General features: G+C 36.5%; 1 protein-coding gene across 1 annotated transcript in view; it reads left to right on the plus strand.

The window, feature by feature from the left end:
• helb (helicase (DNA) B) overlaps positions 1–13,541 on the plus strand; it is an 82,622-nt gene that overhangs the window by 22,993 nt on the left and 46,088 nt on the right. The window contains exons 4-6 of the mRNA XM_028806935.2: positions 4,410–5,138; positions 8,895–9,069; positions 9,749–9,890. Of these exons, the coding sequence (XP_028662768.1) occupies positions 4,410–5,138; positions 8,895–9,069; positions 9,749–9,890 (1,046 nt within the window). The remainder of the gene's footprint in view (positions 1–4,409; positions 5,139–8,894; positions 9,070–9,748; positions 9,891–13,541) is intronic.

The raw sequence follows: 13,541 nt of genomic DNA on the forward strand, positions 1-13,541 counted from the left end.
CGAGCAAATGCTACTGTTTTGCATTTTGTGTTAATCTTCCTCACTATCACTGAGACAAATTTATAGATGTCCTAAACTGAAATAATATTAAGTAGCACACCAGCCAGCACATTTGTGTTCATTGTTTTCTATTAGGGTGAATGTCTTACAAATTAATTTTTATTACCTTTGTAACTGTGGGGTTGATTCAGGATAGATATCTGTACACACTTGTATTATATTTGTACTGCTTACAAGATGCATAGTCAAATAAAACAATTGAATATAAGACAAAAATCATAGTCCAGTCACTTTAAGCTGCAGTGTGAACTAGTGCTAGGCGGTATGACTAAAATTCTATATCACGGTATTCGACGGTATTTATTTCCAATGCATGAGTGGATGTTAACCACATTTTCCACTGCAATTACTGCAGTAGGCTGTCTAAGAATAACCTATTCCACTGTCATGAGAATTGTACATTGTACAAAAAAACATTTTAATGTGCACAAAAGTATTAATACAGGTTTTCATGGTCCCATAAAGTGATAGTTTTCAAAGGGGTGGCACTAATGAAGAGAAGGAATCACATTGCATGACAGATGCAGTCAAAATATAGAACCTTTTTATTAAACAAAGTTTGCAAACAACTTGAACTAAAATTTTGACAACATATTTTTAACCGTCCAAAGAGGAATTTAGACTTAGTAAAATATCCAGAGATGCTTGTCAAAAGTTGTATTGCACTGAACATGTCTTAGAAAAGGAATAAATAGTAAATATTTTTTGAAACCAACTACATTTTCAGTTATTGTTAACTATCTCGATACTGACACATTAAAGTGACTTTTTAAACAACTATACCATCATTAAACTGCATAATATTTAAACTAATAAATAATAACAATAAAATAAATAGTGCAACTTCAAGTAATAATACTATTACTTCAACACTTCAAGCCCAGGTGCATTACACAGTATTCACCAAATAAAAATAAAATAAAACAAGTGCAACTTGGTGATGACATCTTTACCAACTGAACCATCATTAAGGCAAACTGCATTAATATTGACCTTGCTTCAAGCTAAGCTATATACTGTAAATAAATAATAAAACTGCAACTTGCATTTATAATGCTATTTGTCATATAGTCCTACGGAAGCATATTAGGGACACAGTGAAGAAAAAAAAAAAAAACTATGTCTAGATTAAAGTCAACATTTCCACTTTATTCTCATCGTTCATGTCGAGATTAAAGTTGACATTTCCACTTTATTCTCAGTTTATTTTGTCATTAAAGTAGAATGTTGCAAACTAAACTTCATACTAAAATCAATGTTTAATTTACAAGATTTTCTCAAACCCCGTCATAAGTTAATGCACCACATTAAATACTTTGTATTAAGTGTTCCCTGACCCAGTTGTTAATCGCTAGGCACTTCTTAAACTGACTTATTCTGCACTAAGAGGAGGCGCAGGCAGCGATCGCCGCACAGAATCCATTCACTTCATATTTCTGCCCTCTGAAAATTTAGAATGCTAAGATAAATACTTGATATCATTTTCATGATGAAATGCATTAAAGCAGGTATTAAACATGCACAGTAGTGCTGCTCTCTCGCAGTAAGGGGTCCCCAGGTGTATGTTCAGTTTAGAGAACTTTATGGCAGGTGTGATGAGGCTCCAAAAAACTGGATGTATGAATGGGTATCGCACAGGTTTAACTTAAATATTGTGTAAATGTTGTGTTTGTGATCTGGTGGTCGGAGACACGAACACAGAATTCAATGGATGTTCTTCTGAGCGGGCTTTCTTTATTGCATGCGTACTGTCTCTGCCTGATGTACCAAACCCCCAGTTCCTATCCTTCTTTTTTCTTTCTCCACATAACCAATCACCACATGATAAATGTCTTAGTGAAATTAAAACTAGTTATAAACTTAGACCACGGAGTATTCAGAACTTTAAAAAAATCTTCATTGTACAGATTTAATTATGCCATCCATTCAGGGTTGCGCCCATTCCAGCCTGCATTGTGTGCGAGGTAGGAGCAAATCCTGAACGGGGCGGCAGCACATCGCAAGGTGAATACGAGCAATACATACACTAGCAGGGCCAATATAGCATAACAAAACCCCACATCCTACATAACTTTGAAAGGAAACTGAAGCACGCCGAGTAAACCCACCAGAAAAACATGCAAATTCAAGGCAGGGAACACCTGGGACCCCCTTGCTGTGAGGCAGCAGTGCAATCTCCACGCCACCATGCCCCCACATGATTAATACATGCTTTAATGCATTTCATAATGAAAATGATATCAAGTATTTATCTTAGCATTCTAAATGTTCAGGGAGCAGGAATATCATGAAATTAATGTATTCTCTTAGTGCAAGAGGAAGTCAGTTTAAGAAGCACATGGCTTGGGGAACACTTAACACAAAGCATTTAATGTGCTACATAACTTATGACGGGGTTTGAGAAAATCTAGTAAATTTAAATATTCATTTTAAGATGTTTACAATGTTCTACTTTAATGAGAAATTATGAGAATAAAGTCAACATGTCGACTTTATTCTTCTCATAACCATCGAGATTAAAGTGGAAATGTTGAGAATAAAGTCAAAATGTCATCACACTATTACACAGTACCCAGGTACATTACAGAGTATTGGGGGGGGGGGGGGGGGGGGGAGAAACCAAGTACAGCTTGGCTTGCAGTATTATCCAGTAGTATAGAAACAGTATTCACACATTTGAACATGATATTCCACATCCAACCTTGTAAAACCAAAGTATCTACAGAGAACAGACACAGCTTTTTTTTTTCAGCAAAAGTTCTTCTGTGTCATCATTTTCAACTTTATCGTCTGCTACAGCTTCAGTTTCAGAATGTTCTCTGTCCATTTTCACCATTCAATACCTCCACTAACTCCGTTGCATGTGTGCTTAGCGGTGCAGCAGTGAAAAAGGTCCCCCCCTTAAACAGTTTCCCGCTGCGCCACATTCCAAACGTTGCTTAGGCTATTTAAACCGGTGTTGCGGTATAACAAAAAATCCATATCATAACAAAAATAGAAAAAAAGGTTTTTGGTATGAACCGGTATACCGCCCAGCACTAGTGTGAACATAGCTAAAATGTTCTAAATGCATTTTGGAGTGTGTGTGTTGGCAGGCAAATAAAATGTTATATTCTACCATTAAATTAATAAAATTATTTAAACATTTGCCTGTCTCCACATTTATTGCTGTTTATTTTGATCTGATTTGTTTTCTTTAAATTTTATACTAGTGTTTTCTATTAGGGAATCCATTCCCGGGAGCCCGGGATTCCCGGACATTTTTCATCCCTGCATTCCTGGGAATGAAACTGCTGTAATTCCCAGCAAAACGGGAACGGCCAAGCTCGTAAAAGTAGTGTGTAAAAGTGTAAAAATCGATCAAGAAATAACAGAGTTATAGCTGAATATAATTAAGGTGGCGCCATTGCTGCAGCTTGCACTTCATCAGACAACAGCTTTGAACGCAACTTGAAATTGCAATGTGTCAGTCTGTTGCATCCGCATTATCTGTGCCAAGAAACTTGCCATCACAGAATGATGACAAGAAACTGGATGCATCAGTGAAAGCTGAAATGGCGTTGTTTCAGAGCAACGGCAAATGCGGGCGTTGTTTAGAACAAGTGTATCGGTATCTGATGATTGTGCCGCCTACTTCAGTGGAGGCAGAGCGTGCAGCTGGCGTACTTCTGCACGAAGGTGCACTCTTGCCTTCGACGACCACATGCTGGACACGTTAATAATAATAATTCATTACATTTATATAGCGCTTTCCTCAGTACTCCAAGCGCCATCCACACAGGGAGGAACCGGGAAGCGAACCCACAATCTTCCACAGTCTCCTTACTGCAAAGCAGCAGCACTACCACTGTGCCACCTATGAGGATGTTGTGCTTTCTATGCTCTTATTAACACAACTAACTAGATACATGTACTTATATGACAGCATGAACTGCTTGTAGATAAGGTTAGTCTTTTATTTGTGTCAACATATTGCAGTAGTTTTATTAAAAATAAATGTCGGTCATTCTAAAACCATTCACATGTGAGATGCCCGTGCACTGTGTCAACCCCGGGAGCACGGGATTCCCGAATTCACAGGAATGGATAAACCTGTCTGGGAATGGATTCCCTATTTTCTACCAAATTGAATAACTGATTAAGCGACCTACAAGCTGTACTTGAATTTTGGTGAAAAAGCATAGACAAAAATGTAATTTTGTTGTTGTTCTTAGTCAAATCATGCTGTACACAAGAGTGCTAAAATCTGTGAAACTTGAAAATTCTCCAGTTACATCTAATGTAATTTTTTTTGCTTATAGTTTGCTTAAATTTTCATTCACATGGCTTTTTTTTTTTTTTTGTTTTAGATGACCTACAGAGAATTAAATTTAGTCAGTTGTGAAGTTTCTCTGGAAGCATTTAAAAGATGCAACTTGCTTGAAAGCATTCCTGAACTTCAATGCAACAGTCTAATGGTCTATGATGCCTTGAAACAAACATGCAGGCAAAATGGCCATACCTATGTCTGGATGAATAATTTAACGAAATCCCTGAAAATGATCCCTGATGACAAAGTCTGGGATGCCATCAAGTTCTTGAAGGACAACAGGGTTGTGGTGCAGAAATTTAAAAGGATTTTCCCCTGGAGTTTGCATTTCTATGAGGAGAGCATTGTAAAGAGTGTGGAACAACTGGTGAATGCACCCTCATGGTGCATTGAGTTAGATGTAAAGAAGGTTCTCCAAGAAGCACAATATCAAAGACATACGGGCACCTGTGACTTGGACCCTGATCAAGTGAAAGCTGCAAAAATGATGTGTGTCAATCCAGTAACAGTGATAAGTGGGAAGGGGGGCTGTGGGAAAACCACTGTAGTTAGCTTGATATTTCAGGAAGCAGCCAAGAATGAGTTAAAAAATGAGGAGGAAGAGTTGCCCTTTTTAGACTTAATGAATGGTGAGAACAATCCGGTGGCAGAGGAAATTCTTGCGCTAGATGGGAAACATCAACCAAAGGTTCTTCTTACAGCTCCTACAGGCAAAGCTGCTTCCCTTTTAAAAAAAAGAACTGGCTTTGATGCTTTCACATTACATCAGGTAAGTGTAGTCTGTAGAAAAATTAAAGTGAAAAAATGTTACTACAGTGAGGGATACTTTTTTTAGAGTTATGTAAAGATAATTTAATGTTTGAGTAGACACTGTTAAGGGTTAGGATTGTGTGTTTGTAGAATTTTAGTAGCAGCAAGCCCACAGGAGGCATGGAAAGGTGGTTTGGACTATTGCACTAAAGTGTTTAAACATGTTTTAGTTGTATAGGAACATAAGTTATACAGAGATGTTTTAACACTCTGACCAGGATAGATTTCTGACTTCAGTCTGCACTCAAGGCCTGGGTTTCATTTTTGATGGGCAGTGGATTGTCCTGAAGTCACTGGAAATTTCAGAGAATGTAATATGCATGAGGAAAGATTTTTAATTTAGGTCACATACAGTTCCTTGTTTATTAACGGTTATTTTTAGCTACATAACATTATTGAAAAATACAGTACATATTACTTAAGATTAGCGACTGACCTATATCAGTTTTTTTGTTGATGTATTTAAATATTGGATGTTCCAAGAAAAAAATGAAGAGAAAAATATTAACAGGTGTCTGTTTTTACATGTTTTAAATTTAACATTTAAATTGGTTCAATTGTTTTTTTTTTCTTAATAATGAACTAAGTAAGTGTATAGTACAGGTGGCATAAGTACAAGTGTCTAATTGTTAAATTGATGCTTGAAAAAATAATATAGCCAGTTCTGACATATAAAGTTTCTTCACAGAATACAACGTTATTTTAATGTGTTCACATCTGACAATTATATACAATACATTTTTAAGGGATTAATGAACAAATAAATGAATTGGTGCACACACATATCTGTAGTGTAGGACAAAGTTGGCATTGGCTGTATTCATAGGGTTTTTGTGGCACACACAAGGCCTGTTAAGACAACGTATTTAACAGGGAAGCTGGAATTCGGCAGTATAACCATCCCCCAAACCTACCCAGAGATTTAATAAATCTCTAAACTGCAGCTTGCATCAAACTTTGATCCACTCTGTACTTCATCTGAACAAAAATGTAAATCGGAGTTGAGCTGACACCTCTTCAGAGGATCCCACAGACAAAAGGTGCCCAAGTGGACATTTCTTGAGCTTGTGACCACAAACTGAACGTGCTTGGATGTGATAATGAAAATAATGCTCCAATGAGCAGCCACTAGTTCTTTGAAGAGACCTTGTCCCAATCACTTGAATTTACACCTTCCTTCATTACTAGCTGCACTATTCTCTTCTCCCTCTCTAAAACCTAAAAGTTGATGTGGGAGTTGCACACTAACAATCCTCTTTTTGGCGACCAGAAACCTGAGAGCCATTCAGGCAAGCCGTTTTGTGCCAGTGTCAGAGCACTGTCTGAGAAGACCGAGAAACATATCACTTCAAGAAGAAAACTTTAGAGTCTAAACCATTGTTTCAGAAAGGGTAATGGTTTTCTATATGAAGTTGAAGAGGACACAGCAAGGAGCCTAACAGCAATCTGAGGAAGGCATCATTCACAGACAAGGAGCCACATAGCAAAGTGAAAGAGTGCACTCCAACGCAAGAAATGTTCCACACAACAGCAATTCCGCACTACATCGGACACCATCCTTAAAGACTGGATACCATAAAACAGTTTATCTATGCCATGATAAATTAGATCTAAGTAGCTAGTAAACAGACAGCCTTTTTTTGTGTTGTATGTTTACCTGTCTCCTCAGTCTTGCATCCTGTCTATGTCCGTATACTTTATGTGCAGTTGTCATATTTCTATGACCCCTGCATTCATGAAGAAATTGTAGTATTCTGTTTCTTAAAATGAGTGTACTTCAGTTATCTTCATGACTTTACTACATGGAAGGATAAGGTACAACATAAATGAAATGAGAGCCTTACTAAATTATTCTAATTAATTATTTAATTACTGCAGTTCCCTAGGCAAAACTGATGATTAATTAATGAAGTCTCTCCTTTTCCTGCAATTGAGATGCATGCATTAATTAAAATGAAATATATCATCATATAATATGTATTATTTTTAATGAACATTATTATGCATCTAGGAGTATGCTTGCCATATTCTTATCCTGCTTTATTTATATATTTTTACTTTTTATCTTTTAAAAGCTTCACCATTTTAATTTGCATGCAAGAAAGAGTACCTGGTTATTAGACTTGATAGCCTACTGGAACTTTCAAATTTCCCTGTCTTTTTCTCATTTGTCTTGACACTGGCACAAACTTCTCATAGACAACAGATTCCAAAGGTACATAGAAAAAGAACGTGGGATGAGTGACTGTTGCAAAAGAAGATGCATTTGAATCCATTTTAATAAAATGTTGGGGATCCAGTCGATCCTCTTTTTGCTCATGAGCTGAGCAAAATAACTTCACTGAAAAGAATCTAAATGCCCATCGATAGGCTAAACTTTCCTTCCCACTTCCACAGTTGTGGATCTCTAGAGCTATTCCGGTAATTTCTTTGATTAACTTGGACGCCTTCTTGGTTTCCAATTTATTTTTGTGAAAAAGATATAAAATCTGTCCTTTTAAAAATGCCTTCATAGTAATGCATTTTCTTAGCATAAATACAAGTATCTTGGAATTGCTATATTGAGAAAGACCCCCTTGAGTGAGCTTGTTGCAAGTGACATTGCAGACTGCATTTGCACTATTTAAAATTAATTTCAATTTAGTGATGCTTCTGCACTTAACCATTAGAGAAATCGGTTTTCTTCCTGCAGGTTAGGTGTCAACCTTACGTGGGTAAATGGGTGTGCCTTATGATATTGAGGCACCCTGGCCATTGTTGCCAGTGCTCTGGGAATCCCTAAAATGGATAACTGTTGTCATTTCCATTACATTTAGGGCTGTGGTCTTCAAATTCAGTCCTTTGGGACCACTGTGGCAGCAAGTTTTTATTCCAACCAGATTCACAAATTAGTGACTCACTAGTATGGATTAGTTGCCATTTTTCTTTTTTTCTTTTGCCTTCAGAAAGGTGCTCCGGCACAATATTTACTTTTAGAGCAAATTCCAAAGTATACCTTTTTATTGTTAATAACTTTAAAAATTAATTTACCATTTTATTTTTACCTTTTCCTATAGAGTTTGCCCCCTTACATGTATCCAGATGTTTACTATTAGTGACGAGCAGTGCAGAAACAGGTGCAAAAAACACTGAATAGTAAAGGGCACAGCTGCTTCTTTGACATGTTTATGTGCGGAATTTAAATAAATAAGTGACTAAATGCTGCAAGCCACCTTTTAGTTCACGTTTTACTTCGTATTTTTCCCATAAAATCTGTTCCTTAGGTATTTCTTCCTCACTAACCGTATCTCTTTTTTTTGGATGCACCCAGAGCTTCAAAATTAATGTGCTGAAATAAGAAATACACTTGGTCATTCATTAAGTGCAGATACAAAATAACTTTGTTAAATTTCACTGTTGAAGAAAGGGGTTCTATTTGGTCTTTGTTGAATTTTTTTAGAATGCATATTCATAGAAACTGCTGCCAAATGTGAAAAGTGGGTGACTATTCATTTGTTGCCTGCAAACTCTGTATAGGATCATGAACCTGACAACATACTACTAATTCACATCAAGGATTATATGAATCTAGCAAACCATGATAGCTGACAGTTCAGTTTAGTAGGTTTGTAGGAACATTATTACATTAATTTTGTGGAATAACTAGTTATTTGTTTTTTTTTTTTTTTAATAATATTGTATACACCACACATTTTAATATTTTTTTCTTCCATAGGTATATTGGAGTTTCATGAATGCAAAGAAGAAAAACATTATTCTTTCACAATGGAAGTTTGCTAAAGTGCGGGTCTTGGTTGTGGATGAAGGGAGCCTGGTTTCTGTCTATATGCTCAGTTCTGTGCTCAGTGTGCTTACACAGCATGCAGAGCTAAAGAAGCTGGTCATTTTAGGTGGGTGTGTTGACCTTTTATTTTACTATTTAAATACTTTTGGGGCGTTGCTGGAGGAGAAAATTCTATTGTAGTTAATAGTAGGAGATGGGCTTTCACTGCGTTTCAATACTGGTGAAAGTTCAATGTTGTGAAACCTTTTTATATACAGTAAATGTTACTTTATTTTTGTGCTGGTGATCATGAAATGAGCAAAGATAGCAAATTTGAACAAACAGATAACTAATTACTAAAGAGGTTAACAATGAATTCACCTATTATACTGATCTTTTGTTCAGTTTTTCTACACTTTGCTGTAAAGTTCATTTGGTAGTTTCACAGGTAATGGTTGTTTAGCTCCTCCATGTAAAGTGATAATAAAGAAACTGCAAAAAAAAATGTTCAGCCCAAACAGAATTACCATGTGTAATTCACTTAATTTTGTTTTTTGCTTACTTGTTTTAAGTTTTTTAGTCTGTAAGTTTATATTTTAAATTGATAAATGTTAGGAAAAGCTAAAGGAAACATTAATTTCTATTATTTATATGTTCATTTGTATTGTGTAGATTTATATTTATTCATTCTTCTTTTTGTAAGTTTGTTACTTTTTAATTTTTTTTTCTTCTTGTAAGTTCTTTGAGCTACATGTTAGGCACATTCTCGTACAAATGTAAAAATATATATTTTTCCCCCAATATAGGTGATATAAGGCAGTTGCCCAGTATTGATCCTGGTAATACTCTGGTGGATATGTTCAATGGTTTTTCCAAGATTGGTTGGGCTGTGGAGATGCAAACAAATCATCGGGCAGAATCTCAACTCATTGTGGAAAATGCAGGAAGGTATACTTGTGAATCCAATGTGTTACTCAAGCTTTGATTGATTTGACCTTCTATTCTTTAAACTTATTACAAATATATATTTTTATTTGGGCTGTTGATTAATCACAATTAACATGTTTCTGTGATTAAATTTTTTTTAATGCAACACCTAAATATGTTAATTTAATGTGGTTAATTTGAGTGTGCTTCACACATTGTTAATGAATCAGTGTCAAGTGAATCAAAGTCAATAAATAGTTATAATGGGTCAATGGAGTTAGCTTCACTTGATCATTTCCTAGGTTGTTTCTTCATAATCTTGATCCACACACATCAGTGGAACCACCCAGAAGGAAAATGTGAATGCACAAATTGTCATCAGACTCTGTAGATGAGCTACTGATGCCTTATTTCTTTTCCATGACATTAGTTGTTGGACAATGCAAACAACTATTGTTGTTGTTATTCCTTCAGTATCTTGAACAAAAATTGCCTTTTTTCACTTTGCTGTGGCAGTAACCTCATGAATGCTGGTGCTCCAGTTGTTTGTGGAGCTAGTTAAGGAATAGGTTATGTATAGCATGCAATAAAGTGAAAAGAACTGAACAAAAGTTATTTGTATGTATTTAATCCTTCATGTGCTATGGGATTCATTTAATCCATCCAGTTTAGGATCCCAGGTAGACAGTGATCATTGAAAAAGAATGAAAAAGGGGGACTGATGTTTACTTCACAGTGCATGTCTTAACTGAAAAGTAGTTGACCACTACTTTTAAATCAAAATTAGCTTTATTAGAGTTTATACAGGTAGTCCCCAGGTTACGGACACCCGACCTACAACATATGAACGGGGCCGCAGCTGCAACGCATGCGCTTCAGTAACTGCCGCTCCGTCATCTTCGGCCCGGTGACGCTGCAAGAGGTGGCTGGACGGAGCCTTAAGGGGGTCGATTTCGTTGCTTGCGCAGTGTAGTGTCCGGCGGCAAGCGGTTTCACTGCCTGCCCCCCGCTGCAAGTGGTGACCCTGTTGTGGCTGAATGGAGGCCATTGAGGGTGAATGGGGAGGCGGTGGGTAGCATTTTAGTGTGCCTCGGATGGCTGCGTGTTGAATGGGGGCGGTGGTGCGGCGGGACACTGCAGGCAGCATACTGTAGTGGAGATGACTGTGAGGTGGGCTTGTGATGAATCGCCCCTCGCTGCCCCCATTCATTCTCAATAGCAAGCCTGCTTGTACTGTTACGCACATAGCAGGAAGTTGTCTCTTGTCAGTACAGGGTGGTCCAGATCTAATTCTGCAGATCCAGATCGTCTGGATGACTTTGATTTATGCGGGGATGATTCCAGTTCGGCGCGAAGACGATTCTTTGTGTCATCAGTTCGCACACTTCTCGATGGTCCGGGATTTTTCGGGTGATTTTCTATGTAATAAACTGAATAAGTTATAGCGTAATGAAAATTGCATAATTAGATCTGGACCACCCTATACATCAGATGTGTTGACAAATGGTGCCTAATCTGCTGTGATAGCGTGTACAGTGCTGTACAGAAGAGCTTATCTTAACCTTTTGTCTTCACCCTTCAAGAATGTCTCTGAAACACAAATCTGATGCAAGTGCTAGTGCTACAGTAAAGAGAAAAACCATCACCATTGAAAATAAAGTAGAAATAATAAAAAGGTCAGAAAGAGGTGAAACTCCATCATTTATTGGCAGAGCACTTGGTTACAGTCGGTCAACAATAACATTTATTAAAGTAATGTACGTGTTCTGACTTACATACAAATTCAACTTAAGTACAAACCTACAGTCCCTATCTCGTACGTAACCCATCTCTTTTTTATCTTCATATCATTTTAAAGAGAGAATTATTGACAGAACCAGTCAAATTAAGGGCGGAGTGGTGACTCTGAGGCTAAGGATCTGCGCTGGTATCCCGAAGGTTGCCGGTTCGAATCCCCGTCACTGCCAAAAGAGATCCTACTCTGCTGGGCCCTTGAGCAAGGCCCTTAACCTTCAATTGCTCCAGGGGTGCTGTACAATGGCTGACCCTGCGCTCTGACCCCATGTGGTATGCGAAAACTAACAAATTCCTAATACAAGAAATTGTATAAGGCGAAATAAAGAACAAAAAAAAAAAGTGCTAAACTAATTTGTATTGTGATGTGGCTCAAAAAAAAAACAAACAAACAACAGCTTTTTACTTAATTAGTGTTTCACTTTTTTTCTGTTACACAAAACTAACTGGAACATTTCTGTATGCTTAGGCAAGTGATTATTAACTGTTTTCTATTATAAATCACTTGAGTTATTTTTGCATTCTTAAATCCTTGATGCATTCTGAAGGGATTTTTTTCCTCCTGTCCACAGCTTTAAAATTTTTAATATCAAGTTCCTGCTGTATGTTTCTAAGATTCTGTCAAGAACTGCATAAATTCAGTAAAATGTGTGTGTCTTTTATTTTTTTATGTATACCTAGGTTTTTAAAATTGTTTAATCTACGAATAATAGAATGGTTTGATAAGGAATAACAACGAGAGCCTAAAATCGCTATATTTTTAACTAGCAAAAAATATACAATTTCATTTCATTTCTAGTGGGGATGTTGGGTTTAGTTTAATCCCAACCACAGGGTAACAGCTGTTGGGGAGATTTTCTTGGCTTGGATATGATCATTGTGGGATACCCAATTTATCTCACCGTTTGCATGCACTAAATTTATACATTTACAATTTTCTGTTGATTAACTGATAACAATAATTAAGTCAATACTACAAATTTAAATGTTATTGCCATTTGGATTAGTGAATACCAGAATAATGTATGTATGTATGTATGTACTGTATGTATGTATGTATGTGTATATACGCTTGTATGCATATGTATCAGTGTTAATTTTGACAATACATTTTGGTTTACTTTTAGTCTGTCTTCTGACTAAATTGCATTTTAGTTTTAGTCACATTTTAGTCTTTTAATTTTTGTTAGTTTTAGTTGACAAAAAGTAAATTTAATTTTTAATTGAGAAAAATTAAATCCACGTTAGTTGACTAAAAGTTAAATGTAAATTAGCCAGTTAATCAGGTGGATATCTTGTTTAACATATGAATGTGCACAGAATATACTGTACCTTTAACATAAAATGAGGAATAGGCGTAGAAAAGATTTACTCCAAAAGATCTTGGTCGTATAATGGCAGCTCTGGTCATAGTGGTTTTCTGCCTTAATTATTCTGCTATAAGATTTTACCCAAAAAAATCCACCAGTTACAAAATGGATGGAATTGCAGATGATCATGTGTAGATGCATTCGTTCTTTGTAATGAGCACAAAGCTTACAGTCCTTAATCGGGACAGTGAACAACACTGTATTAAGAATGATTAATCCCTCCATCGTTTCATCTAATGTAGCAAATATGTGACACTGTAAGCTAAACAGTTGCAACATGCATCTGATTGCTCTCTCAAAGCTTCATGAATCTGTTTAACTCGTGTGTGTGTGTGTGTGTGTGTGTGTATATAATATACAAACACACACCCTGTGTTGTGTATATAAGAATGCAAAGCTGACTAACACATTCTGTCACTCGCTAATAAACAAAAACTTCCTTTTTAGCTAAAAATCTGAAATTTAGCAGGATGGTGCATCAAGGGCAGTAGGTATCCACTAAGAAGGG

The sequence above is a fragment of the Erpetoichthys calabaricus genome, chromosome 1, assembly GCF_900747795.2.
Source record: "Erpetoichthys calabaricus chromosome 1, fErpCal1.3, whole genome shotgun sequence".
Taxonomy (NCBI): Eukaryota; Metazoa; Chordata; class Cladistia; order Polypteriformes; family Polypteridae; genus Erpetoichthys; species Erpetoichthys calabaricus.